We start from the raw sequence: 26,064 nt of genomic DNA, 5'->3' as shown, positions 1-26,064 counted from the left end.
CTCCCCAAAGCCGACTTCCGCGCCGGGAGGCGACTTGTTCCGGACCCAGGAGACGCCGCGCGCGTTCCGGACAAATGAACCAATCAAACGGGTCGTTTCTGTACTTGATCCCGCCCCCCGCACAAACACTCGCCAACGTCATCACTGTGCGACGGACAAGGCGGTGTGGCTACTGCCTGCCAGTGAATTGCAACTCTTTGATTTCTCAGAGTTGGGAGAGGCATATGGGGGTCTTCGAGTAGCTCCGGAGCCCGCGGGCACCAGCGGCCCGACCAGATCCCTTCGCGCTGGGCGGCTCACGGCCAGCTCTGATATCTTGGAGTGAAGAGAGGGAGGCTTCAGCTGGGAAGGGAGAAAGCAACCTGGGATTCGGAGGAGGGGAAGGAAGAGTCTCCGGGATGGGGGGAGAGAGAGGATCGAGGTCCTGGGGGGAGGCGCGAGGAATGGTGGTCAAGGGCGTGTTTATAGAAGGAGCAAAAGGGGAATTTTAGAGCAAAAATTCCACCTTCTCCAATATGTTTCTCTCCTGTGATCTGATGTCTTGCTCTGTGCGTTACGGTGCCTTGCGACAGTTTTCACTGTTTTTCTTTTCACTGAGCCTAAAGTGGAAATGGTCATTTACCCAGGAATGTATTGCTTGAGGCAGTTCACCTGAAGCTGTATTGCTTTTTTAAAAATGTTTGAACATAGTGAAACAGGACAGAGAGCTCTTGCAGCAACCACCTGATCATCGCTTTTGCCCTTGACCTTTGGCCACTGTCTGTCGCTAAGATGAGCACCCGCCTTTCCTCTCCTGTCGACGCTGAGCGTCGAGTCCAGTCCACGTTGAAGAAGGTCTTTGGGTTTGACTCTTTTAAGACGCCTTTGCAGGAGAGTGCGACCATGGCGGTGGTGAAAGGTAACGTTGCTGACTCCCCGCCTTCACGTTCGCCCTGGCTGTACCCTAGCAGTGCTCGGCCTCCTCTGGCCCCGCCTCCCCACCCTTGGTCCACCGCTGGTTTCGGAAGTCTCTCTCGTAGACTTGTCACCCACTGCTTGCAGTTCTGCCGGCAGGGCACCCAGCGTTCTGGGTGTAAGATTGCCTTATAAACTGTTGCAGATTCTCATTCTTGTTCCTTTGTGTGTAGGGAGAGGTGGGAAGAGACTAACACAATCATTGACTTTCTGGGTAATCTCCTCGTTGAAGCTGCCTGAGTCCCAAGTATATCAGAAACGAGAGGGGGGACAGCTGCAAGTTGCATTTTAACACTTACAATCAAAACCTTTAAGTGATGACACTGTCATAGCTACACAGTTGTGTCCATTCATCTAGAGGGGTTTGGTTTTCGTGTCCGTATGGTTTGCTCTTTGCTAGCCCAGTAAACCCAGACCTCTTAACCTTGTCGTTATTGCCATTATCAGAGATGACTTGTACTTTTCCAAGTCTTTCTGGAAGCCTGCCCTTTTCCTAGGAAGGACAGAGGACATTATACAGAAACCTCCCCTGTGCTGACGCTGCTAGTGCTTTTCTTACATTCTCACTTAATTTCCAACAGCCTTGATGAAGGAAAGTGTGACACAAGGTAGGAAGTTTGAGATGTTGTCTTCTTGTATTTGCAGGTGACAAGGACGTCTTTGTGTGCATGCCCACAGGGGCTGGGAAGTCCCTCTGCTATCAGCTCCCTGCTCTCTTGGCGAGAGGCATCACCATTGTCATCTCTCCTCTCATTGCTTTGATTCAGGTGAGGCTTAGGGGATGCAGATGGCAGCCCAGCGCAGTTAGGGATGCTTGTTTACAGCTGCAAATAGCACTTCTCCTTCCTTTAGTCTCTGCCTCTCATCTTTGATTTGCCTAACTTCCTCTGTTGGGTTTCTAAGCTGCCCACATGTGGGATTAGCTCATGAGTTTTGAAGGAGTCTTCTGTATTTTGATGGCCTGAGGCCGCCCACTTCCGCTGCGATTTGTCTAGAGGTGTATGAAACTGCACGTGTTGTGGACGCCTCACTCTCCCAGGGGCACATCTGTGCCCTCCGGACGGGCATAGAAGATGCAGATGGCTAGAAAGAGAAATTGCTGGGGGTAGTCCCTAGGATCCTGCTTTTTTCTGGCACAGCTATGAGACAGAAAAAAAAAAAAAAAGAAACTGGTGTGATGTTGCTAACATCTACTTTGCACTTTGACTATACTTACGGGCTGCAGGTGGGCTGAGAGAATCCAGAATCAGGAAGTGCATTCTGTGGTTAAGAACTTTCCACCATGAGAGCCCTCCCTGGTGGCGCAACGGCTTAGGACGCAGCACTGCAAGTTGGCCACAGCCGCTTCAGTGCGAGTTCCATCCCCGACCCCAGAGGTGACCACATGGCGCGGCAGACCTCTCCTGACCCGCCCGCTGCTCCCCTCAGCAGTGGACTTCGTCCATCTGCCTGTTCTCCCTACTCTGTCTCTGGTGGATTCTCTGAACCACCCCTGTACCTCTGGCCTGTACCCCAGTTCTGTATGCATAAATAAATAAATCTTAAAAAAAAAAAAAAAAAGAACTTTCCACCATGAAGAGAGAGCGGGAAGACGGGAAGAATAACACTTAGCGTTCACCAGGTCTCCGGCTTTGTGCTGAGCACTTTGTGGGCATTCATTTTGCCTCTGAAATGTCACATCTTCAGTTCTTTCAACAGTCTGAGAAAGTAGTTATTTTTAGTCGAGAGAGGAAGTGAGCGAGAAAACGGAAAGGTTAAGAAGCAGGTGGGGAGCACGTGGTGACGAGGTGAATGAGGCTGTCTGGCCCCAAAACCTGTCCCCACCGTTTCACCTCTGCTACTCCTGTGCAGAGCGTGCACAAGCGGGGGCGGGAGACGCTTTCCAGTCGGACGCACCCTCATTGGTCACAGCCACTTTGCCCATGGAGCCAGGCCCTCAGTTGTGTGCCCTCTACAGCCTCTTCCCCGTCTGCCCTCAGGACCAAGTGGACCACTTGCTGGCGCTGAAGGTACGAGTGAGTTCCCTGAACTCCAAGCTCTCAGCGCAGGAGAGGAAGGAGCTGCTGTCTGACCTGGAGCAAGAAAAGCCCCGGACCAAGCTTCTGTACATCACGCCGGAGATGGCGGCCTCAGCCTCCTTCCAGCCCACCCTGAACTCCCTGCTGGCCCGCCACCTGCTCTCCTACCTTGTGGTCGACGAAGCTCACTGTGTCTCCCAGTGGGGACATGACTTCCGTCCTGACTACTTGCGCCTGGGCGCTCTGCGCTCCCGCCTGGCACACGCCCCGTGTGTCGCTCTGACCGCCACCGCCACCCCGCAGGTCCAGGACGATGTGTTTGCCGCCCTGCACCTGAAGCAGCCGGTCGCCACCTTCAAGACGCCCTGCTTCCGAGCCAACCTCTTCTACGACGTGCAGTTCAAGGAGCTGTTGTCCGACCCCTACGGGAACCTCAAGGACTTCTGCCTTAAGGCGCTTGGACAGAAGGCTGATAAGGGGGTGAGGGCGTGGAAGCTGGGGTCCAAGCTGCATCCAAGTCAGGGGGCACCAGCTGCAGCCTGGGGGTGGATACTGGTTTTCTAAGACCTGCGCTTTCTTTAGCTTCCCTAGCCAGTTCCTGAAAATCGGTGCACAGAGAGAATTGTCCTTGGCTTCTTGCCATGTCCCCCTTCCTGGAGGTCCCTTGTTCTGGAAGCCTTCTGGGGGAGGCCTGTGGTGACCGGTCAGCATCTGAGGGGAGGAGGCAGAGGAGCTGAGTTTGGGCTGCTTTGGCCCTGTCTGCGAGCCCTCCTGGGTGTCCTGTCTCCGGGAAGCTGAGGCTTCTGGGAGAAGTCACAGAGCGGCTTTTCATGCGGGTGGCAGTAACATGGGCTTTTCCCACTTCTCCCCAATGTTCATGTTCCTCCTGTGTCTCCGCATTCAGGTGTTATCCGGCTGTGGCATCGTCTACTGCAGGACCAGAGAGGCCTGTGAGCAGCTCGCCATAGAGCTCAGCTACAGGGGTGTCACCGCCAAGGCTTACCACGCAGGTAGGGGGTGTCCCCGGCCCGGTCTTCCTTCCCAGAAGCCTCCTCGCTGTCTGCTTCCTGTAGCTCCTGGATAGCCAGGTGGCCCCTCTTCTGGTCCAGCTCCCCTGGCAGAGCTCAGGTGATTCACCACAAGGAGCTTCACTGCGAGGCTGAAAGGAGATTCGTGTCCCTGTACCCACCCAGAGGTGCTGTGTTCCCTTGAGCCTGGCCTGGCTATTGGCCTTGTAGAGGGGGTGACGCTGTGGAAGCCGAAGGGCAGGGGCTTGCATTTTGGCACAGGCGCTTTTTGAGGGTTGAACAGGCCAGGATCTTTATTTACTCAGGCTCAGGGAGGTGGAGACGTGGGCTGACAGCTGCCAAGTGCTGGACTCTGGGTATGTGGACAGTACCTGGTGCGGCGTCAGACCGGGGAACCCCAGGGCCGTGCGAGTCCCCTCCCCCCCTTCCTCTCCCAGGGCTGAAGCCTTCTGAAAGGACGCTGGTGCAGAACGAGTGGATGGAGGAGAAGGTCCCTGTGATTGTTGCAACCATCAGCTTTGGGATGGGTGTGGACAAAGCCAATGTCAGGTGAGCTGTGGCTCAGGTTTGACTTCCCAGTGGGGGCCTGGCTCAGGTGAGCTGCCCAGTGGTCCGCCCAGGGGCCAGGTCCATGTGTGCCTTGCTGGGGGACCAGATCGGGCAGTTCCTGTGCCACGCGGCCCAGAGGGGCGGCACGCACGCGTCAGGTTCCAGGCTCAGCCCTCATCAGCACAGCCCTGTTCACTCGCATCTTAGCCAAGGTCTCATGAGAATCATTCCTCGCTGCTGCTGTGGACATTCCAGAAGAGATATGTGTATCCCAGCCTCCTTACCCCACAGACCGTTGGGACATCTCTTACTGCTCGCTTCCAGTGACATTCTGGGCTATTGTTTGAAGCCCTTTGCTCTGATTAACAGCAACAATAATGCTTTGTGTGGTTTACCAAGCGCTTTGGCCTACTTAAGCCTTGCGGTGACCCTGAGCTGGTCTAGGAATTAGTTTTGTATGACATTTGAGAGGACATGGACTTTGGGAATCAGAGTTTGAACCCTGGTCTGCTGGGGCCACACCTGAAGTCAGCTACCTCTGGGTTCAGGTCGTGCCCCGGTCCCCTGCCCTTGGCCCTGGCCCTTGCACAGTTCCTGGACTACAAAGCAGGCCCGTCTCCCGCGGTAGTGAGTGTAAAAATGAAGTAAGACAAATGTACGCGCTGACTCGTAGGAGGTACTTCGTGTTAGCCTTCCTCTGGCCGCAGTTGTCAGGTTATTTTCTTATGTCCAGAATTGCCCTCCCCCAACTCCTGCTGTGGCCAGGGAGCAAGTGGGCTACCCCTGGTCAGGGAGGGCTGCTGGTGGACGCAGTGTCTTTGCCACACTCGCTGGGGAGCGCCTCTGCCCGACTGCCGGCCTCTACCTGTCCCGGGAGGGCCGCTCCCCTGACTCAGCGGGCTCCTCTCAGCTCGTCCGCCTCATCTCCGCTGTTTGTCTCGATCCTGCAGGTTTGTCGCCCACTGGAATATTGCCAAGTCTATGGCTGGGTACTACCAGGAGTCTGGCCGGGCAGGCAGGGACGGGAAGCCTTCCTGGTGCCGCCTCTACTACTCCAGGAGTGACCGGGACCAAGTCAGCTTCCTGGTCAGGAAGGAGATAGCAAAACTCCAGGTACGTGCGGGGCACGGGCAGTGGGAGCCCTTCCTGCCCAGACCCACCCCTCTCCAGTTCCCCAGCCGTTTCCGAATCCAGGCGGAGCGCTTGAAGCTGGAGGGGCGCTCCCGGGCCCAGCGGGCATGTGAGGGCAGGTGTGCTGACGGGTTGGCACTCTGCAGCAGGCGAGGCTGGCTTTTAGTTATGGCCATCTTTCTGTTTTGTTTGTTTTAAGGAAGTACCATTCCTCTGCATCCTTGTTCACTTTTTGACTTGTATGGTTATCTTAACGGTCTTTCGTGTGCACATTCTTGGATGTGGCCAGGAGCATGCCCACCTTGTTTCAACTAGCATCGACACAGAAGCCTTTCCCCGTGTTGTTATAAGCTCCTTGCTTTCAGTCTGGTCATACATTCTCTGTACATAAGGAAGCTTGGCGTGTGGTCAGTCACGTTATAAACCAATAGGAAAAGGAGGACCTGTTGAATGATTGCTGCTGGGAAAGATAAAATCAGATTCCTGCCTCATACTGTGCACCTGTGAGTTTCAGACGGACTAAAGACCTCAACGACATGCGATACCCGGAAATCGCTCCATGTGCCTTTGAGAAAGGGAAGCTCATGTCACGATTTTCAAAGGAGAAACCGTCAAGGAAGATTTGATCTATTTGACAAATTCAGATTCAACTAAAGTGTCACTGAAATGAGAAATAAATGAGCCGTGGGTGGGAGGTGTTTGCAATGTGGAAAAGACTACGTGGAAGAGAGCGACAGTAGATAAGGAAAAGGCAGAGGGTCACCTCAAGAGGAGCAACCAGGCCATCAGCCACTTGTGGGGGCTCCACCGCACCTCGGAAACGCCAGCCGGGCAGCAGCTGTCACAGCACCCCCTCGGCTCGGCTCGGCATCTTTGCAGAACTGTCAGTGAGCATGAGGCGAAAGCGTCACTCGTGCGTGTTGTGAGGAACCAAGCTGGTCCAGCTGCTGTGGAGAAAGGTTGGGGTCCCGTGGCCCCTACTCACCAGGAGCTAATAGGTGTAGGTGACGGCCAGGCAGGCTCTGGTCCTGCTTGGGTTCAAAAAGCGCATACTTACTACTCTGTCAGAGATTTACGAGGCTCTCACTGTGCTATTGAGCGCTGAGTTCCAGGAGAGCTGGGCCTCATTTCCTGTGTATCTGCAGGGCCTGGATCAGTGTCGGGAGCGTAGTGCCTGATAAATGTTTGATGAGGGAATGAGCAAATGAGCGAGTGGGGAGAGCTGGTGAGTGCAACGAGGGCCTTGTGGGCCAGGAGTGAGCTTGGCCTCAGCTAAGGGGGCCTCAGCTCACCTCTTTTATCTGAAATTAGCCGCGGAAAACATTCTGGTGAGGTGATGGGGAAGAAGGTTATTTAAAATTTGGTAACACGACAAATTACAAGACTTGACAGCCGGCTCATCGTTGAGACATTTGAGATAAAGACGCTACAGAAGGCTTCTAGAAGGCTGATGGAGAAGCACTGGGCGCCAGAAGAGCGTCATTTCCCTACTGTCACCAGAAACCAGACAACAAACGATGCCTCTTAATTCTGAAAAGACTGAGAGAGGCAGAGAGTTGCTAATGTCTTCCAAGTGTCTATGTCCTATTTTTTTTACTTTTCTGTTTTTAATTTCACAGTATTTAGCAAATTTGATTAAACATGTATAAAAAGGCAAGTGACGCCTTTCCAAAGTACTCACTGGTAGCACCGTACCTCCTTTCAGCCACACAGAGCTGTGTTCCTGAAACCTACGTGTATCTGTGAGCTCCTGCACCCACACCCTTGTGTGTGGCGACTGTTGTTGAATTGGGCCACGTCACCCAGTGGTTCCCGAATGCCTGTCTGGGCTCTTGGCATGAGAATCACCTGAGCAGCTCTTTGAAAATATGTATTCGCTGCAACTTCAGTTCCAGAAAGTTTGGCCCAGTTCAGTCCTTTTTTTAATTTTTTTTTTAAAGATTTATTTATGCATACAAGAACTGGGGTTCAGGCCAGAGGAGTGGGGGTGAGAGGATTCACCAGAGACGAAGTGAGGAGCAAAACAGGCAGATCCACTGAAATACACTGGTGAGGGGAGTTGTGGGGAGACAGGAGAGGTCCCTGGCCAGGGATCGAACTCATGCTGCAGTGGCTGCAGATAGCTTCATAGTGCTGAAACTTAACCCCTTGCACCACCAGTCCAGTCTTTTAAACGTCCCCCAGGTGGTCCTGATGCACGGTCAGGTTTGGGAACACGGTTGGATAACAACTTTCGTGCTATCAGGTCTTCTTGGTCATAATTTCTGTACTAGCACAAAGTCTAAGACTTTCTCTTGTTTCCAGGAAAAGAGGGGGAACAAAGCATCTGATAAAGCTGCTCTCTTGGCCTTTGATGCCCTGGTGGCCTTCTGTGAAGAAGCGGGGTAAGTGATTAACGTGGTACCGAGCAGGATGTGAGTGAGACCCGAGACCTTTCCCTGTGCCCGCACTAGCTACGCAGCGAACGTAAGCAGCTGTGGGCCGCCAGGGACCCCAGTGAAGGCCACGGTCTGGGGTGTCCCGTCGGGCAGTTTGGAAGATGGTACCAGCAACCGGCAGTGTGAGGACTCAGTGAGTGACTTGGGGGTCCTCCACCCCCCCCACTGCCTGCTGGCCCCGAGAGGGATGCAGTTCTGGCACCAGGCCGCTTCTGAACCAGCAGCCCATGGCCGTGTCCCTGAGCTGGGCCGCGGGCTTCACCTGAGGGCAGCCACTCGCACTGTGGGCCCAAACAGGCCGCTGCCTCCTTGGAACCCACTTTCCTAGTTTACCTGCACCTCCTGGGGGGCAGCAGGGGCACCATGAGCCCGAGAGCTGCTCAGGGGTGGGGAGCGGTCTGGGCACAGCCGGCATGGTGCGGGGGGCTGTCTGGGAGAGCTTGGTGTTTGTGCAGCCCCTTGGTCTGAAAGCCCTTTGAGGCCTCTGCTCTTGCGGGTCAGATCTCGTCGGCTGACGAGGCAGAAGAGCTTGCTTCTGACTCGGACGAAAAGCTGGGCCCGGAGTGGGGGCTGAGCTCAGAGACGCCTCGCAGCCCGGTGTTCCGTTTCCAATGAGGCCGTGTTTGTACACACCGTCTTGGGTTTTGCAAGAACAGCTTGAAGCATGGTGGGGACAGCACTGGTGTCTGTCCAGCAGACGGTGGGGTTCCTCCGCTGACCGGAGAGACGCTTGTTGGGGCGGTGTGCTTTCACCCCCACCCCGTGGCTCCTGGACTGTCCTGTCTCATTACCTCTGGGCAAGCCCATGCCCCTCAGAGGTGGTTGGCTGCCATGCCGGGCTGCTCCCCAGTCACAGCCGCCTGTGACTGGAACACTTGCTGGGGCTCCTTCCAGGGGCCCTCAGCTGGCCCCAGGCTCTGGGCGGGTCCTCGCCACAGGACCTGTCTGTGCCTGTGTGTCAGGGCCCCTTTGCCAGAAACAGCCCTGGGCTTCTTGTCTGGGAGGAGACTGAGGAAGAGCCTGAGGGGCTCTTGGGTTGGCTCCTCCACGTCCCCAGAGGCCGCAGCCACCCCTGGCCTCCAGGGCCTCACACCAGGGGGTTGGGGACCAAGTGCCTCAGGGACCTCTTAGTGCACCGGGGGGGCCTCCACGGGTGCGGCTCCATCTCTTCCCTCGCTGGCTACACGGGAAGGCTCTAGAGTCTAGAACACTGGGACCCTGGGAGGAATAAACACTGCAGTGTGACCAGATTTGAAATTGCTCTTTGTGTGAGGAATGTTTCTTGGCTGCATGCAGGAAAAGCCCCTTCCCACCACGTATGTGCTTTTCAAGTAGTCCTGGCTCAAGGTTGAAGTTGGGGCAGAGGTGCCTTCGATGGCACCAGGAGCGAGGGGCAGGCCAAGGCAGCGACTGGCCGCTACGGACTGCCAGACCCTGAGGGTGTGGCGTGACTGTGGTGGCAGAGAGGACCCCTCCCCTGCTTGTCTGCTGGTGGGCCCAGTAGGGAAGACGCCTCTGCAAAGACCCCTCGTAGGGTCTGGGGCTCCCGACAGAAACGGGCATCTCTGGGCCAACAGAAAAGACGCTCAGGTCACCGCGCCAAGCCTGGGGGGGCATCGTGGTTTTCCTCTCTCTGCGGGCAGCTCCTGTCCTCGGAAAAGAGGCGTTGATTATTCGTGATGGGGCTTTTTAAACTCTTAGTGGGGAAAGGAAAAGGAATTAGGCCCTGCATCTGTCTTGGCCTGGTGGGGCTGTCTGGGAGCGCAGCGACCCGCTCGTTCACCCAGCCAGCGGTGCTGCTGCTCCTGGCTATTTGCCTGCCCTGCAGATGCGGGGCTCACGGTAGTGGCAGAGAGGACCCTCCCCTTGGGCTGGGGGAGGACAGGCCCTCATTAGAGAATCACATCAAAACGTATAATTCCAGACTGTCCAAAGGGCTTGGGAAAACAGGGACTTGTCTGAGAGTGTGGAACAGGTGACCCCCTTCTGGGCCTCCCAAAAGTCAGTCATTGCTCTTCACACTTGACCTTCTCAACTGGCTGCAGAACCCCAAATATCACAGCAAACAGGATGAGGAACAGGACCATGGAGATGAACAGGCTGATGACGACCAGGCCGCCCCTGTCCCAGGCGTTCTGCCAGTACTCCTCGTTCCACCTCTGCCGCTCTTCCGCCAGCTTGTCCATGTGGCCAGGAGAGGGCGCACCTGAGGGCAGGGACCGCTCAGCCCTGCCCAGCGCTAGCCCGCCCCGCCAACCACCCGCTTCACGCTCATAGCAGTCTGGGGCGGGGTGCGGGGGGCAGGTTCTTTGGGCTCCGCCTTGGGCAGGCGGCATGGCCCTCCCCTTCGACAGAGGAGGGGACTGGCACCAAGAGAGGGGCCTCGGGTGCTGCCAAGGCTCCACTGGGTTCTCCAGGCCTTTCCCGGGTAGCTCAGCTCTGAGGACACTCCTGTCCCTAGGATGCAGTCAGGTGGAACCTCCAAAACACCGTGCCGGAACCCTCCTGTTTCTCGCGCCTCCATTGCCGAACCCCTGGGAAGCGTTTTGAGAGGCCAGCACGGGAGCAGAGGACTAGCTGCGTTGAACGTCAGCTGGGCTGCAGCCGCTGAAGGGAGGCGGAGCGGGGGTGCCTACCTGACTCCTGGATCCTGACAGGTGGGGCTGACCCTTCGGCTCCACGCTCGCCGCACAGAGCTGCGCCCCCACTCAGAGGCAGCTGTTGTGAAGGAGAGGCGTGGGCATGGCCAGTGGCCCGGACCAGGCCTCATTGCTGTCACCAAAGCAAACAAAGGTGGGCTAGGGCCAGTTGCCCGGCAACCGCGTTCCCTTCCACCCTTTCGCTCGCCTCACAACTGCCCGCGTGTCTGTGATGTCACGAGGGGCAGCTGGGGTAGTGTGGTGAGTCGTCCTCTTTGAGTCTTGAGTTGGGGTGCAGGGCAACCACCTGATCCAGGGCCACTCTGTGGCCTTCTCTGGCTGGGTCCCACCTCTCCTGCCTGCCTGGGCGACCTGTCCTGAAAGGCCTGCCCAGTGCGGGAAGCCCTGGACTGCCACACAGCTGTCCTCTTCCTGTGGTGCTGTTCAGTGATTAACCGCAGCGCTGCCTGGCACCTCTGGAGCCAGCTCTGGGTGGAGGTGATACCCGCCCTCCAGGCCCAGGCTCCGCGGAGGGAGGCTCCCGCGGAGGGAGGCCCACTTCTCCCTCAGTGCCTTGCTCAGCTGCTTCTGCGTTGCGTGGTAGATTCTTCCCCACAGCCATGATGGGCGCTAGGAAGTGGGGAGGAGCAGTACCTGAGGCTGACAGCTGGCTCTTAAAAGACAGGACTTGAGGGCCTGCAGCGGCCAGGAGCTGCCGTGGGGGCTGCGTGTCTGGCTGTGAAGGGAGCTGGGCAGGCCCTGCCCTCCCACTGATGGCATTCTATGCCCTGCATCCTGCGCCCTGCTTGCTAGGGTTGTCTAGGGGCTTCTGTAAATCCCTGCCCAGCCCCGCCCACTCCCAGCAGCATTCTGTGGGGGCCCAGCAGTCGGGTGTGAGGCCGCAGACCACAGGCAAGGTCCACAAAGCCCTCAACTACCACGGGCTGCACTGACCCGCTTCCCTGCTCTTCACGCTCCTATAAAACACACTGACTAATGCCCTTGGCCTGCTGGACACTCCCTGTCAGTAAACTGGTCCCCAGTGCTCCCTCCTACTTCCGCCCCAGCAGTAGGCGAGATGATTCTCGGAGGGTGCTGTTCCCAGGCCTGTTTGTGACGGTGGCTCTTGTTGCTGCAATGACGGGGTTGCGTTAACATTACCCCCCAAAAAAGGCATAGTGTTTTCAGCTGGGGGACAGGCCCAGAGAGGTTAAGGGACTCAGCAGAGGCCGCCAGGAGCTGAGGGCTGAGCCCAGTTGTTCAGCTCCGCTCCGGCTCAGTGGGAGGAGAGCCAAAGTCATTTCTATAAATACCTATCTGACCATTTGGAGTGACTAATAATATTCCTGTCAGAATAGATGCGGACAACTGTTAAACATTTTGTAAAAATCCATAAGCCTCTCCACACTTGGGTTTCTCTGCAGATGGCTTTCAGTTCTGCTTCAAAGAATCAAAACTAGCAAAAGGACAAAACAAGGACTCTGGTCAGCCCCCCGACACCTGAGAAAGACCCCACTTCTACCTCAGACTGGTTGGCCCCAGTTGGCTCTATTTAGATGCGCTGTGTGGACACCAGAGTCACGCTCTCGGCCTCTTTTTCAGTTGTGGCCCTGGCCACAAGCCCAACTGGCGTGAGGCTCCGAAGAGAATAGCTTGCTGGGGAGAGATGGGTGCCTTGGCTCTGTGTCTCTAGGCAGCTGAAGGGTGTCCTGGTCATGCACAGGTGATGCTTGAGGCGAGACGTGAAGGGTGCGTCAGAGCTGAGCTTGGAATCAGCATCCCTCAAGAGGCAGATGGCTCCAGAGGGAATCAGAGGCTTTTTTAGAGGACAAAATGAATTGGTCCTCAGTTTCTTACGGCCTGGAGTTGGTATGAAGCGCATCAGATATGTCATGTGAGAGTTGAATTGTACATTGTTTTGTGGGGGGGAGCAGATGAGTCTGCTCTGTGGGCTCTTCTGTGGGTTGTTCTGTGGGTTCATCTAGGCTGGCACATAATCAGCAGACAGGTTGGCGAGAGAAAAGTCCCCCAAACAATGTGTGTCCCTCCCGTATACCTCGGAGAACCAGCAGTGAGTGACTTGCCAGAGTGGCGGAAGTCACCTCTTGAGGAATCCAGGGACACAGGATGTTGGGGAGAGGGCGTCTGTCACAGGCAGTCAGTTGCATGGAAAGGCCCAGCTGTGAGCAGATCAACCATCTCCGCCGAGAAGAGTAAAAGACTTAAAGGGATCAGGTGGTCACCCTGAGACAGCGAGGAGACCCCCCCGCACCTCGCAGAGGCAGCTTCTCCCTCCCACAGGGAGGTGTCTCTTAGAAAAGAGACATCCTGCAGCCGACTGTCAGTGTCCCCCAGGAAATAGTCCTACGCCAGAGAGACATTCTTGGGGTGGCAGATTTGCTCCCTCGTCCTTTAACATGTCGACATTTGAGAAGCCTTGAGGAGAAGACAGGTCTGCTGGTGCCAAGTTTTGCGATGAAGTTTGTGAAGCGGTAGCTTGGCTGCGGCTTCTATGAGGCCCAAGGTGCCAACAGCAGCTAGGCACCAATGTGAGGTGCCCGCGGAACCTTTCGAGGAACTGGGGCCTGTGTGTGTTGCAGCGGAGATGGTGGCTGGAGGGCGGCGGCCTGGGGCGAGAGCGAGAGTCTCAAGGACTGGTGGCCAGTTCTGGGCTCAGCCCACGTTGTCTGTTCCTCGCCTCGGTGGGGAGGGGCCGCCTCCTCTCAGGCCCGTCTTCCCAGCCAGGCCTGCTGCTTAATTTGGGTGGGATGGAAGCCTGTCCCCAGGCCTTGGCCAAAGCCGCCTTTGGTGGGGGGCTCCGAGGGCAGCAGGCCGCGCTCCGCGGCAGGGGCAGCCGCCTCTTGGCTCAGGAGGCCGTGCTGCATGCTGCCGGGCCTGGATGGGCACACGCGGACCACCGACGGGCCCAGGGTTGCGCCCCTCCAAGGGGGACCGGGAGCCCAGAGCTGGGCCGCTGCCGCCCTCAGCAAGCGACATTCTGGGTGTCGATGAGAACTCGCTTGAGGAAAGTCACAGGGAGTTTGGGCTGCTCAGTGTCCGAGCCTCTCCTGGGGCCACCCAGCTGTGGGTGCCTCGGCGCCTGCTCGCAGGGCTGTTATTTGGAGAGGGTTTGAGGTGTGGCTCCTTGGGATTTGGGGTCGGTTGGTGGGGGATAATGGAGTCAGAGCCTCATCTGGATGCCAGGCCGGGGCACTGAGGGGGCAGAAAATGGAGGCTGGAGGCCGCTGTGCAGCCCAGTGGCTGGTTGGACTGAGGCAAGTCTCTCGGTGTCACTGACGCCCAATTTCCTCACCTCCGGAAGGGAGGATAATGAGGCAGTTGTGTCAGTGAAATGAATGTGTCCGCGTTAAAGTGCTTAAGACCACGGCTGAGCACCCACAGGCCCTCGGGTTTAGCCGCCTTTGCTGTATCATCATCCTTGTGATAATTTTTCTAGATCCCGGGCGTCTGTGACCCTGCAGGTACAAGCAGATCTGTGGAAATGCTTCCCCTATGGAATGTCAACCCAGACCAAACTGGTCAGACAGGTCCCTGGACACCAGGAAGTGAAACTAGCCTGAGAGTGCTGCCTGCCTGCCAGGAGCTGGAGGCCAGCTGGCACCCCCCCCCCACCTGCCCCCTGCTCCCTGAGTGGGCTGGCACCCCCCTCCCGCCCCCCTGCTCCCTGAGCGGGCCTGCACACACACACCCCACCCTGCTCCCTGCCCGAGGGGCTCTATGCAGGCAGCCAGAACACTGACTGCCCCAGTGCACACAAATGCAGATGCTTTCTGGCTCTGGGGAACCCTTGGGGGAAGGGGTGCGGTACCACAGGGGCCTTCTGCCTCCCTTACCCTCTCTCCTGGGCAGTAGCTCAGTCTGGAATGTTCTCTGGAGGACCAGGTGAACTGAGGGAGCAGCAGGAAGTCACTTCTCGCAGACCAGTCTGGGATGGGACCAGGTTGCCCTTTGTGGGGAGGGCAGGTGATGGTGGGTCACCTCTGCCCAGCTCTGTGCCACATGCCCAACTCAGGTCACCCCAGAGTACCCTCGCAAGCTGCCCCAGGAGGTAGGGACGGGGTGCAAGGCTCAGGGAGGCCTGTGAATGGCCTGCGCTCACTGTGGGGAGCAGCAGCGGGTGAAGGTTTGCCCCAGGCAGTCTTGGCGGGGGTGAGGGGCTACGCCAGGAGCCTGGTCTCTTCAGATCCAGGGTTCCCTAAGCGCAGATGTTCAGGGAGCCCTGGCGGCTGGCCTGAGCTGCCGTGGGAGTCGTTCCGGCGGAGTATTTGTGGGTTCCTAGACCAGCACCCGCTGGGCGCAGCCCCGTTTGTGGGAGCCCGAGGCAGCCTGTGCTCCTAGGGACCGTCCCGCGCCCTTTCTCTGCGCGCTTGGAAGGGGAGCAGAGGCCTGGAAAGGCAGTCCCTGGCCCCCACCCTCCCAGTGCCCAGTCCATGGGGCTGGCACCACAGAACACAGCCCAAAAGCTTTTACTGGGAAAGAAACAGGCAGATACCGTGGAGAAGCCTGAGAGCCTCCCGGCAGGCCCCGCGGGCCCCGGCTGCTGCGCCCAGCCCTGCGCTCCTGCTGCTCCTCTTCGCCGCGGGTTGGCGGGCAGGTGGGTTGGCAAGTGGGCAGGCGGGCCAGCCCACCCAGGCGTAGGCATTCTGCCCTCTGGGTCGCTCCTCCTCGGCGCCCAGTGGCCACTGACAGGGGCGGGGCTGGGGTGCAACATCCCATTCCTCGCAGAGGGCCGGGCTGACTCTGGGTGGCTCCTCTCCAGCTTCTCCTGGGTCCTCTGTCCTCAGCGGGGGGCCATGGGCTGCACCTGGCTCTTCCTGCCCCGGGGCCCCGGGCAGCAGCCGCCGCAGCAGTAGCAGCTACAGGTGATCATCAGCAGCACCAGAATGGCAGCTAGAGGTTGGGAGAGAGCAGAGGGGGCTCAGCGGTGGGAAGACAGGGGGCACACCCAGCCTCCGAGGAGCCCTCCCTCCGTGCGGCCGGGCTCACTCTCTGAAGTGCCCGAGTCTGACAGTGGCACCGATGCACCTCACTGGGCAGGAGGTCCTGATCTTCCTCCAGCTCATCCAGAGCTTTGCTCCCTTCATCCTGGGCTGGGATGAGGCGGTGTCTGGCCCCCGGACATCGTGTGCCTCCCCCAGGGACGCCCCTGCTCTCCCTCGGGCTGAGGGAGCCTGCCTGCTCCAGCCCTTGGTTCGCACCCTGCCCCCTCGCTGACAGTATGGGCAGCAGGCTGAGGGGCCCCCACTGACCTATGAACAGGATGATGGCCGAGAAGGCCACGATCTCCACGGGCTCCGCCTGCGGCAGCCTCTGTAGCTTAAACAGCAGCCTCTCGCCTACCGCATGCATCTCCTGCGCGAAGTTGGAGGCCGCCATGCTGGGCTGGTTCCAGTGGGTTCCAGCTGGGGCTCCTGCCGGACTGTGCTGAGCAGAGAGAGGACCTGGAGTCCCCAGGCTGCCTCTGGAGAGCCCGCCCTCACCCTCCAGGGCCTGCAGAACGAGTTTGTCAGGTCTCACCTATCACTGTCTCACTCAGGAGGGAGGGAGCCTCTAGCCCCCCTGCCCAGCAGTGGCCCCCAGCCCCTGCCCCTGCCTGGGGTGTGGGAAGCTGGCCATGGCATAAGGCTGAGACCCTCCGCTGGACTGCCCGCCAGCAGGCCAGGTCGGCCAGGTCTCTGAGCTGGTGCTGCATGACCCTGGTGTCGCATTCCTGTCTCAACCACTACTCCTACGTCCTGCCTGGTGCCCCACACTGGCACGGGTCCCCTGGGGGCCCCAGGGCCATCCAGGACCTGGCTGAGACCTGCTTTGCTGGCCTGACCGGGGAGGCCCCTCCACGCCCACCCCACATCAGGTGTGCCCACTCAGGGCCACAGCCTCTTCCCGTCTGGGGCCTTGGAAAGGCCAAGCAGAGGGCTGGGCTGAGTTGGGGTATTTTGCATCAAAGGTCTTTCCAGACCGCTTCCCTGTGGGCACGGCTGGACCAGGGCAGTCTAGAATCAACCCAACCTGTTTACTCAGGATACTCTCACCCCAGGGAGGGGGACAGCTGGCTGGGGTGCGCGCCAGGCCGTGGGCTCTAGCTGTTGCTGCCTCGGCGGTCTCAGCCAGTCCGGTCTCCAGAGGCAGCTGCATGGCCCAGCTGGGGCCCAGCCGCCCGAGGGGTTCTCCTCCAGTCTGTGCCCACACTGGGCTCCCTGCCCTCCCACAGGGGCGAGCAGCCTTCGCTTGATCCCCACGCGTGAGGGGGGAGGCCCCCCACCCCTCCTGGGGCAGCCCCGGTCCCAGGAGGTGGGGCTCCTGCCGCCTCAGGTCAGTCCCACCTGTGGTCGCTTGAGCACCCCTTGGGCTCTCCTACCCTCGTGCTCAGGGTCTTCAGGACCTGGAATGCTGCTGGAATCATCGGGGTCTGAGTGTGGCCCCTTTAATTCCTTTGTGACCCGCCGAGCCCCCTTGTCTCCTGAGTCTGTTCTTTGCCTTTTTCCACACACAGACATGCAGCCCCTCTCAGAGCTGTGGGGGGACTAACACCTGCCACCTCACCTGCCGCGGGGTGCCCAGACACCTTGGGGGACTTTCACTTGTATCCTTCCTTCCCAGGATGTGTATGGCTTGCAAGGTGGAGGGGGAGCTCTTCTAGGAAGTGTGTGGGTGGGGCAGCAGGCAGACTCGCAGAGAACATGATGGTTTCCTGTGGGAAGCGAGAGGCCCTGGCCTTGGCTCTGAGCGGCTCCCACCCCAGCAGGGTCAGCCAGAGATTCAGATTCCCGTTTCCAGATGTGCTGAGCACCGGACCCTGGGAGGCCAAGGCCACCCTCCCAGCCCTTTTAGCATGTGGGGTGACAGGAGAGTGCCTTTTTCTGAAGTCACACAGGATGGGGGGCCTGGCAGCTGTCCCCGTGTGGCCCCCATGGGTCCCTTTGACCCAGAAGTCAGCCAGCTGCCCACGGAGGGCCTACCAGTGAAGCTGGGCACTCGGCCCTGCCCCCCCAGGAGGGCGGGCTGCCTGTGCTCAGCCCCTCCCCGCAGCTTTATCAGTATCAGGCGCCACCCAGCAGGCGCCGCCAGACACCTAAGGGACAGGCCTCTTTGCAGCTGGGTTCCCTGCGCCTGCCCGGAGCCCTCTCCTGTCACTCTCACTAGCGGGCAGCCCTCGCGGTTCTGCGTCTCTGGGCCATCGCCCTCCCAGGTTCTGGCTGGACAGGAGACCACCGGTCTCTCAGAGGAGGGAGTGATGCGCTTCTCAGAGGGGTTTGCGCTTGTCTGGAGCAGCTGCCTGGCTCCAGCTCCTCCCTCTCCCCTCTGAGCTGCTTCGCAGGCTGACCGCTCTGTGCTGCCCCCCCACCCCACCCCAGGCGGAAAGCAGAGCCCTGCCCCTCGGGGAAGTGTGGTCCGGCCAGTGGGGTAGCCACACGGTGGGCTGCCCCCCCCCCTCCGTGCCAGGCTTGCTTGTGGGCTGCCCTGTGCCACCTGGGCTCAGGCTCCACCCAAGAAGCCCAGGAGCCCCCCACTGCTTTTTAGTTGATGTTTTGTTGAGTCCCCTTGGGCTTGAATACTGAGTGAGGATGGGGAGCCCAGCGACTGACTGACTGGCGGGGAGAGGTTGCGTCCAGCGGGCCCCAGGCTGGGAGAGGTGCATCCAGCAGGTTCCAGGCCAGCTCCTGGAGGGCTATTTAAAGCAGGGCCGAGAGGGCACTGACGTTGGTGCCCGATATAACTGGCCGTTGTCGGGGGCCATGCGGCGTGTCCCAGCCACTGGTCTGCGGCGCCCTCCCAGTTCCGCGGGGACACGGCAGTGGGGCCGGCTGCCTCTTGTCCCCGTCACCTCCCAGTGTTGGAGGGAGGCAGGCAGGGAACCAGTGTGCTGCCCTGCCCCGGCTTTCCAGCCCCAGTTGGTCAGGGCCCCCCAAGCCCCCTCGCACCCGCAGGAGCAGGAGCTCTGCTCCTCTGGGCCTCCTGGGAACATGTCCGGCCCTTGGAGGGGCACTGGGCTGGGGTGGGGGTGCCAGGAGGGAGGAAAAGCGAGCAGGAGGAAGCGGCTGAGCTGGCGGGGCCAGAGGGCGTGTCCACGGCACTGAGGCCGGTAGAGCAGGCAGCTAGCTTCCCTGTCCTCTGACAGGCTGACACTGGCCGGAGGGCTGGCTGGCGTGTGCGTGGCTGATAAGGCCCTGGGCTCAGCAGGCCTCTTGCCCTCACGGGCTGGAGCCACCCTCGGGGCAGGGACCCGAGTCACAGCTGGCCGGAGCTGCATGGTGGGGCTCTGTGGGGGCCACCCTCAGCCCTTGAGGCGGGAGGCCCAGGGCCCAGGCGGCTCCCTTCTGTCCAGCCTCAGCAGGTGTCCAGGGAGTCCGACCATCTGGTTCCCTCCTGGGGTGCCTGCCTGCCCCAGCATCTTAGAGATAAAGGGCAGTGGGGTGACTGGGCTCCCCGCGCCCTCCCCCGCCCAGCCTCACCTGTCCTGCACTGCCCCTCACTAGGCAGCGTTCGAGTCGCCCCAGCCACTAAATCAGCCAAAGCCCACAGCCCGTGCCCAGCCTGGAACACTCAGCCTGACCCGGGTTTCCACTGCCCGTTTTTCTTTCTCAGTGGCTGCTAGCCTGTGTGCTGTGAGGAAGACATGAGGGAGGGGGGGCGGGGGGAGACTTCAACCCAGCCTAGGACAGGGAGGCAGACAGGAGGCGTGGGCAGGCCTTGCCTGAGAGCTGCTCTGGACAATCCCCGAGGAAGCGCCTAGGGGTCCCCAGGTGGTGTGGGGACCCCGGACACCAGCACCATCCCTCCCCCAACTCTTACTCTTGCATTCATGGGGATTTGGGGACTCAAGGGGGGTCGTATGGGCCCAGGATGCTCTCTGAGCAGAGCCCTGAGCTGAGAACACCTGGCAGTGAGGGCCCAGGCCCCCGCCGCCCCCCTGCCCGCCCCCAAGAGGTAGTGACGCCTCCAGGACAGGAGGGCGGGAGGGCGCTCTGCCCTAGTCCTGGGAAAGGCAATGCAGCGGGCAGGCCACAAGGTGTCCTTGCAGAGTCTGCAGCGCAGTGGGCCCCTCTGTGTGGCCGCAGGTGCTGGCCCAGGCCCAGCCAGGAGATGTGGCCGCAGGGGCCTGGACAAGCCTCTCTGACCTGCCCCTGTCTGCCTGGGCTCCGGCGCTCTTGCTGCTCCCTCCCCTCCTCCCTGACCCCGGGGTAGGTGACACTCACCTGGGGGCTCAGGTGTTTGGGTTGGGGTGGCTAGAGCTGGGGAGCCCAGAGCGAGCCCTCCTGGCTGCCACCCTTCCTCCCTTCCTCCTGGGAGAACCTCGCCTCTTTCCTGACCTGCGGCCGCTCCCTGGCGCCTCTCAGTGTTAGCAGCGAGCTGCTGACAGCCAGCTGCTGTCTCGGCCTCAGCTTTTTTGTTGTTGGTCGTCCAGGAGATCCAAGTGTCAGATTACAGGGGCGGGCCCCTGAAGTGGAGCAGTGCCCCCCAGCGGGAGGGAACCCCTGCCCACAGCCCTGGGCCTTGGGTTCCCTGCTGCCAGCAGTCTGCACACTCCCTCTCTGCCCCTCCTCCTCTTCCTCTCCGCCTGTGGGCTGGACTGGGCTGAGTGTGAGGAAAGGAGGTCTGGTTCCCAGGCTGGGATGGCCCCTGGGCTCCCACCGGAGCCGAGGGGAGGAGGCCCTGCGGCACTCCCAGCCCTGGTCCCCACTTCTGGGACACTTTCATGCCCCCCCAACCTGTCCCTCTTACAACTCCCTGCTCTGCTCTCCCCTGGCCTCGGCTAGGGAAGGAAGTCAGGAGTGGGAAGCTGCCGACCACCCAAGCAGCAGCCCCTGGGAAGAACCTGGGAGTCACTAGCCTGAGGGGAGATGCCTTGCCCTGCTCCCCTGGGGAGGGGCCCATTATTCCTTGGGGTCCTAGAGGACAAGGCTGGGCTTATCTGACCAGTGTCTGAGGCCTGGCCTGCAGTGCAGGCCCAGCTGCAGAGAGGGCCTTCGTGGCTCAGTGGCTGATGGCTCACTGACATTTGGTCATGCCGCGCCGCAGGCCAGGCTGTGCCCGGAGCAGGCTGGGCGCTGACCCCAGCCCGCACCTGGGAGCTGTCAATGGAGCCTTTTGAGTGTGAGCACAAAACTCCAGTGAGTCAGGGAATGGGGGGGAGGGGTGCAGGGGGAAGGAAGCGGACCGTGGGCCATACCACTTGGATGCCAGCGGCTCCCAGAGGCCAGACAGCAGCGACTACAGACACTCAATTCAGGCATGGCGGGGACAGCGCCCTCTGGTGGCCGCGCCCTCTGGGCCAGGCAGGGCTCATTCTCCACCCCACTAACAAGGCCACCAGCCCTGCTGTGCTTCCTAGGGGCAGTGTGGCCCTTCTTTGTGGAGTCAGCCCCAGGGGCCCCTGGCCTCAGACTTTCCTGCGAGGCCCAGGCAGTGCTCACATGGAGAGGAGCTCTGGTTAGCCCTGACTGCAGCAGTCCTTGTCCCAGGATGGGGCGGCAGGGCGGGGCGGGGATAGCCTTGCCGGCCCTCCAGCACCTCCCCAGCTCTCCCGCCCTCTGCGCAGTCCCTCAGCAGAAGTGGCTGTAGCAGGCCTTCTCCGGGCCTCTGCACTGCCCCCAGGCCACAGGAGCCATAGCTGGGAGCCGGTCACCTTGCTGTCCTCACAGGTGCTGGCCTGGGACGCCAGCACTCTGGCTGACTGGTCCTGCTCACAGCCTCTGGGACAGAAGGAAGAGGTCACTGAGAGACTGAAGCAGCCAGGGCCACCTCCGCTGCCCCCTCCCTCCCCCACCTCAGAAATGCCGAGAGTGGCAATAATTGCCCTCCTGTGCCAGACACGCACACAGCCCTCAGGCCCGTGCTCCTCACCTGCTCTGCAGGTGGGGTGTGGGGCTGGAGCCGGCTCTCCAGAGGGCTCAGCCTGGCAGCAGCGCTCCCCGGGCACCACAGCGCTGGAGGCCATGTGGGGAGGGGACAAGGAGGCAGCAGAGAAGTAACTGGAGAGCAGCAGGACAGGAGCTTCAGTCCCTGCCTCCTCTGGGGACCCTGGGGGTTACGTGGCCTCGGGAAAACTCCTTCACCTCTGGCCTCATCTGCGCAGTGGGAAACGGCGGTGTGTTGTGGCTCATCGGGGTGAGGGGCACCAGGCCATGCTCAGCTGGTGGGGTTGGGCCCCCTCACCGCTCTCTGCCGGGCTGCCTGCTCAGGTGCCGCCACGCCGCCATCGCCAAGTACTTTGGGGATGCCACCCCGGCCTGTGCCCGCGGCTGCGACCACTGCCAGAACCCTGCGGCCGTGCGGAGACAGCTGGACGCCTTGGAGCACAGCAGCTGGAGCAGGACCTGCATCCGGCCCGCCCAGGGGGACGGCTTCGACGCCGAGCTCTACGAGGGAGGCCGCAGGGGTTACGGGGGCTTCAGCAGGTGAGGGGCCGAGAAGCCGGGCCTGCCACCCACCGGGAAGCGTCTGGTCTCCCAGGGGCCACGGCTGGCTCAGGGCAACTTAGCACCACGGTCCATCCCCGGCCCTATGGGCCATGAGGGGCCGGGACCTCTGTTGTTCCCAGCTGCCAGGAGCTCAGGGCCATCACTGTCCCAGCGGAGGGCAAAGCCCAGAGCCGGGGGTGCCCACGGCCTGCCTGTCTCCTAGGTACGATGAAGGCTCTGGAGGCAGTGGGGACGAGGGCAGAGATGAGGCCCACAAGAAGGAGTGGAATCTCTTCTACCACAAGCAGATGAGCCTGCGAAAGGTGTGGGGGTGGGGGAGCCTTGGCAGAGCCCCCGGTGTCCCCCTCCTCCCCATACAGCTGCGGAGGCCCTACCTGGCAACGGACTCGAATCTGCCTACAGCCAGGCAGATGCTTTATGGACCCCTCGTGTCTTACAGGGCAAAGACCCCAAGATGGAAGAATTCGTACCCCCAGGTCAGTACAGGTCCGTCCCAGAGGGCACGGACTGTTCAAGGGCAGGAGGGGGAGGGTCCTTTGGGGGTTGGGCATTCGGGAGAGCAGAACCGAGTGGACGCCCCCTCCTCCCCAGATGAGGACTGTCCCCTGAAAGAGGCTTCCAGCAGGAAGATCCCCAGGCTCACTGTGAAGGTAGGGGGGCTGCTCCTCACCCCGCCGCGGCTGCTCCCCGCCGTGAGGCTGGCACGATGACCCCTCTCCGCGCAGGCCCGCGAGCACTGCCTGCGGCTCCTGGAGGAGGCTCTGAGCAGCAACCGCCAGGCCGCCGGCGCCCAGGGGTGAGTGCCCGCCCTGGGCGGGGGGCTGTGAACCTCCGGAGGCGGGCTCTCCTGGGTCCTGCTCCTCTGGGCAGCAAGCCCTGGCTTGTTGGAGTGCCCCCTCCCCACGGTGTGGCCCGCAGCCCCGCCAGGGCGGGCTGGGCGGGGACTGGGGGCTGCTGGTGGCGCTGAAGGGGCCAGAAGCCCCGCCCCGGTCACTCCCGCGCGGCCCAGAAGCCCATCTGCAGCGGCCCCGTGGAGAGAGTCCGGTGGGTGCCCGGGCACCGACACCGGCTGCTCATTGCTGCCCTCAGACCTGACGTCCAGGCTGAGGCCGTGGAGCTGGAGCACCAGACATTCCGGAACGCCAAGGTGGCCAACCTGTACAAGGCCGGCGTGCTGAAGAAGGTGGGTGGGAGGGCGGGCGGCGCATCCTCCAGGCTTGGGGCAGCAGAGGGCAGCCCCCCGCGAGGCCACCTAGAGGGGAGCCAGACTTCCCTCCCTTGCCAGTGGGGAGAAATTTCCTGCAGGCCAGAGCCTGCCCCGCACCCGCACCGCGGCACCGAGGCCCCTCGTGGGAAGCCCGCTTGGGGGCTGTGGGCGCCGGAGGTGCCATCCCTGCCCGTCCCTGCCCGTCCTGTCCCAGGTGGCCGAGATCCACAGGGCCTCCAAGGACGGGCAACGGTACGACGCGGGAGGCGCTGTGCAGAGCAGCAGGCCGCAGGCCGGGCCCCTGGGGCCCAGTGAGCATGACCTCCAGCCGGCCTCCCAGGTGTACTCGGTGAGCAGACCTGGCCCAACCAGGCGCCTCTGCCCTCCGCCCTGCCTTCGGGCATCCAGCCTTGCCCGTCCCTCCTCTGCCGCTGCACCTCCGCAGCCCCGCGCTCTCCTCTCACTGGCCTCGCCCCTAACGTGTCCTGCCTGACTCCCCCCGCCCCCAAGAGCCCTGCCTCGTCCATCCCTGGAGCAGCGACTGACCTCCAGGGCCGCTGGTCAGACCCTCTCTCCTCACAGCTCAAACCCAAGCGGGTGGGCGCTGGCTTCCCCAGAGGCTCCAGCCCGTTCCAGACGGCCACAGAGCTGATGGAGAAGACGCGGGCAGTGCAGCAAGGCACCCAGCCTGAGGAAGGGGGCACACAGCCGCCCCCCGCCCGGCCCTGCGGCCACAGTGAGCCCTGCGCTGGGCCTGGAGCGGAGGCCCCTGGAAGCGGTGCTCGTGGCAGGGTGCCCACCCCTGAGAAGAAGGCGAAAGGCCCCCCTCAGGGCAGTACTGTTGCCAAGGCCCGGGCCAAGCAGCAGCAGCTTCTAGCCGCAGCTGCCCTCAAGGACTCCCAGAACATCGCCCGCTTCTTCTGCCGGCGGCCGGCGAGCCCACCTCCTCCTGCTCCCGCCCTGGGGGCAGACGGTGCCAGCCCCTGCTGGGAGGAGGTGGGGGGTGTGCTGGTGCCCTCAGAGAACACGGGCGAGGAGACTGAAGCCCCGGGACCCTTGGCTGTCCCCCTTCAGCCTGAGGCGTGCCCCGGGGAGGGGCCGAGGTGAGGGCCTAGGGTCTCGCGCTGACTGGGCTCTGCAGGGCCGCTGGGGAGAGGGGACAGCTGACGCCTGCTCTCCCTCCCTCCCACTCAGACATCCGGGAGCCCCTGAAGGCCAGCCCAGCCCCACAAAGGAGACGCAGAAGGGCAAGCGACCCAGACCCCTACAGGTGCCGACAGGGGTGAGGCCTGTGTGCGGGGGGCTCAGGCCAGGCTGCTGTCGCACTGCTCTGGGCTGGGGGTTTCTTTCCCTAAGCCCAGGGGGAATGGGGTGGGTGGGAGGGGCCGGCAGGTGCTGTGGCCCCGTCTACCAGAGGAAGGGAAGAGGCTGGTGACAGGGAGCCCAAGAGTCACCCCCTCCCATGGCCCTGGCCAGGAGCTCCCAGATTGCTGGGCTCAGAAGAGGCTTCGCCCTTCAGCCCAGGCCTCCACCTCGGCCGAGGCCCAGGGCTGCATCTCAGCATCTCAGGGTGCTTTGAACCCCGTGGCCCCCGGCTCCGGCCCATCCCTGAAGGAGGCTGCGAACGTGGTGGTCAAGTGCCTGACCCCCTTCTACAAGGAGGGCAAGTTCGCCTCCAAGGTAGGTGCTGCAGTATGGTCAGCTGCCCTGCTCTGGCTGGGTGGGCGCCCCCCGCCCTGGGCCTGGGGCACGGGGGCTATGGGTGGCAGACTGTGAGCCCGGACCACTCAGGGCAGGCTAGCCTGGGGGCTGAGCCTCGCCCGCCGCTTCTCTCACCCTCTGCCACCAGGATTTATTCAAAGGCTTCGCCCGCCACCTTTCACACCTGCTGGCGCAGCAGACCTGCCCCAGAAGCAGCGGTGAGTGCCTGCACCCGGGGCCAGGAGGCGTGGGGGGCTCTCCCAGAGGAGCTGACCTCACGTTCCCCCACCCCCCCGTGAATTCACAGTGAGGGAAGAGGCTCAGCACCTCATCCAGCAGTTTTTCCTTGGCCGGGGCCGCTGTGAGAGTGAGGCGGACTGGCTCGGCCCCCGTGATGCCCAGAGATGACGGATGCTGCCCCACGGAGCCGCATGCTCCCCGGGTCCTTCCCCGGGCTGCTGGGGCCTCGCTTGGAGTGTGCACAGGCCTGTGGCGCAGGGTCCCTCCCCCGCCAGCCGCACCTGGCGGCACGGAGGGGCCCGCCGAGACCAGAGGTCAGCATGCTTGTGCAGTCGGACCTTCTCAGAGCCTGTCTCTCTCCTGGCCCTTGCGGCTGGGTCTCTGTGCCAGCCCCAGGTCACCAGGTGGTGGGTGGTGTGGCTGCTGCCAGAACAGGAAGAAGGGGTGTCCCCCACCACGTGTGCTAAATGCGTCTTGAGCCAGGCGAGGCACTGGGGACTACTCAGGAGTGCCCCGCTGGCCCCAGGCCCCCGTCCCCGGTGGTGCTTGCTCCTTTCTGGCCCCAGGTGAGGTGGCGGCCAGGGCCTGCGCCCTGTGGCTCCTGGTCATGAGGCCAGGCGGACTCTGGGGGCAGAGGAATAAAGCCTGCTTGTTCTGACACGCGCACACCGCCCTTGGCTCTCCAGTGTTTTATTTCCCCCGCAGCTACTTCTCC

The 26,064-nt window shown here is 61.4% G+C and overlaps 3 protein-coding genes across 7 annotated transcripts; 1 reads left to right on the top strand and 2 right to left on the bottom strand.

The window, feature by feature from the left end:
• Nucleotides 1-178: 178 nt before the first annotated feature.
• Nucleotides 179-26,009, top strand: RECQL5 (RecQ protein-like 5). 2 transcript variants are annotated; one of them, XM_012733019.1, is made up of 20 exons: nucleotides 179-311; nucleotides 758-898; nucleotides 1,600-1,721; nucleotides 2,934-3,452; nucleotides 3,877-3,982; nucleotides 4,438-4,549; nucleotides 5,500-5,662; nucleotides 7,985-8,064; nucleotides 21,962-22,177; nucleotides 22,404-22,503; nucleotides 22,641-22,677; nucleotides 22,793-22,851; nucleotides 22,927-22,997; nucleotides 23,291-23,384; nucleotides 23,623-23,757; nucleotides 23,991-24,511; nucleotides 24,603-24,678; nucleotides 24,885-25,088; nucleotides 25,258-25,327; nucleotides 25,417-26,009. In XM_012733019.1, the coding sequence occupies exons 2-20, from the start codon at nucleotides 772-774 to the stop codon at nucleotides 25,515-25,517; spliced, it is 2,913 nt and encodes a 970-aa protein (XP_012588473.1). In that variant the 5' UTR covers nucleotides 179-311; nucleotides 758-771; the 3' UTR covers nucleotides 25,518-26,009. The 2 variants fall into 2 exon arrangements, with proteins under 2 accessions (XP_012588473.1, XP_012588474.1); XM_012733020.1 differs by lacking the exons at nucleotides 21,962-22,177; nucleotides 22,404-22,503; nucleotides 22,641-22,677; ... (7 more) ...; nucleotides 25,258-25,327; nucleotides 25,417-26,009 and adding an exon at nucleotides 10,580-10,847.
• On the bottom strand, nucleotides 10,078-10,499 carry SMIM6 (small integral membrane protein 6). The gene has a single exon (XM_012733043.1). It carries the CDS (start codon nucleotides 10,452-10,454, stop codon nucleotides 10,125-10,127), a length of 330 nt encoding a protein of 109 aa, XP_012588497.1. The 5' UTR covers nucleotides 10,455-10,499; the 3' UTR covers nucleotides 10,078-10,124.
• SMIM5 (small integral membrane protein 5) lies at nucleotides 15,240-20,600 on the bottom strand. 4 transcript variants are annotated; one of them, XM_012733045.1, is made up of 4 exons: nucleotides 19,976-20,600; nucleotides 17,322-17,469; nucleotides 16,028-16,202; nucleotides 15,240-15,668 (listed from the first exon to the last, which is right to left on the bottom strand). In XM_012733045.1, exons 3-4 carry the CDS (start codon nucleotides 16,152-16,154, stop codon nucleotides 15,559-15,561), a joined length of 237 nt encoding a protein of 78 aa, XP_012588499.1. In that variant the 5' UTR covers nucleotides 16,155-16,202; nucleotides 17,322-17,469; nucleotides 19,976-20,600; the 3' UTR covers nucleotides 15,240-15,558. The 4 variants fall into 4 exon arrangements, with proteins under 4 accessions (XP_012588499.1, XP_012588500.1, XP_012588502.1 ...); XM_012733046.1 differs by lacking the exon at nucleotides 17,322-17,469; XM_012733048.1 differs by lacking the exon at nucleotides 17,322-17,469 and having other exon boundaries at nucleotides 16,028-16,219; nucleotides 19,976-19,985.
• Nucleotides 26,010-26,064: the final 55 nt, after the last annotated feature.

The sequence above is a fragment of the Condylura cristata genome, unplaced genomic scaffold (assembly GCF_000260355.1).
Source record: "Condylura cristata isolate star-nosed mole 26May11 unplaced genomic scaffold, ConCri1.0 scaffold00038, whole genome shotgun sequence".
Taxonomy (NCBI): domain Eukaryota; kingdom Metazoa; phylum Chordata; class Mammalia; order Eulipotyphla; family Talpidae; genus Condylura; species Condylura cristata.
Note: the sequence above shows the minus strand (reverse complement) of the source record. Positions and strands in the feature narration are given on the sequence as shown.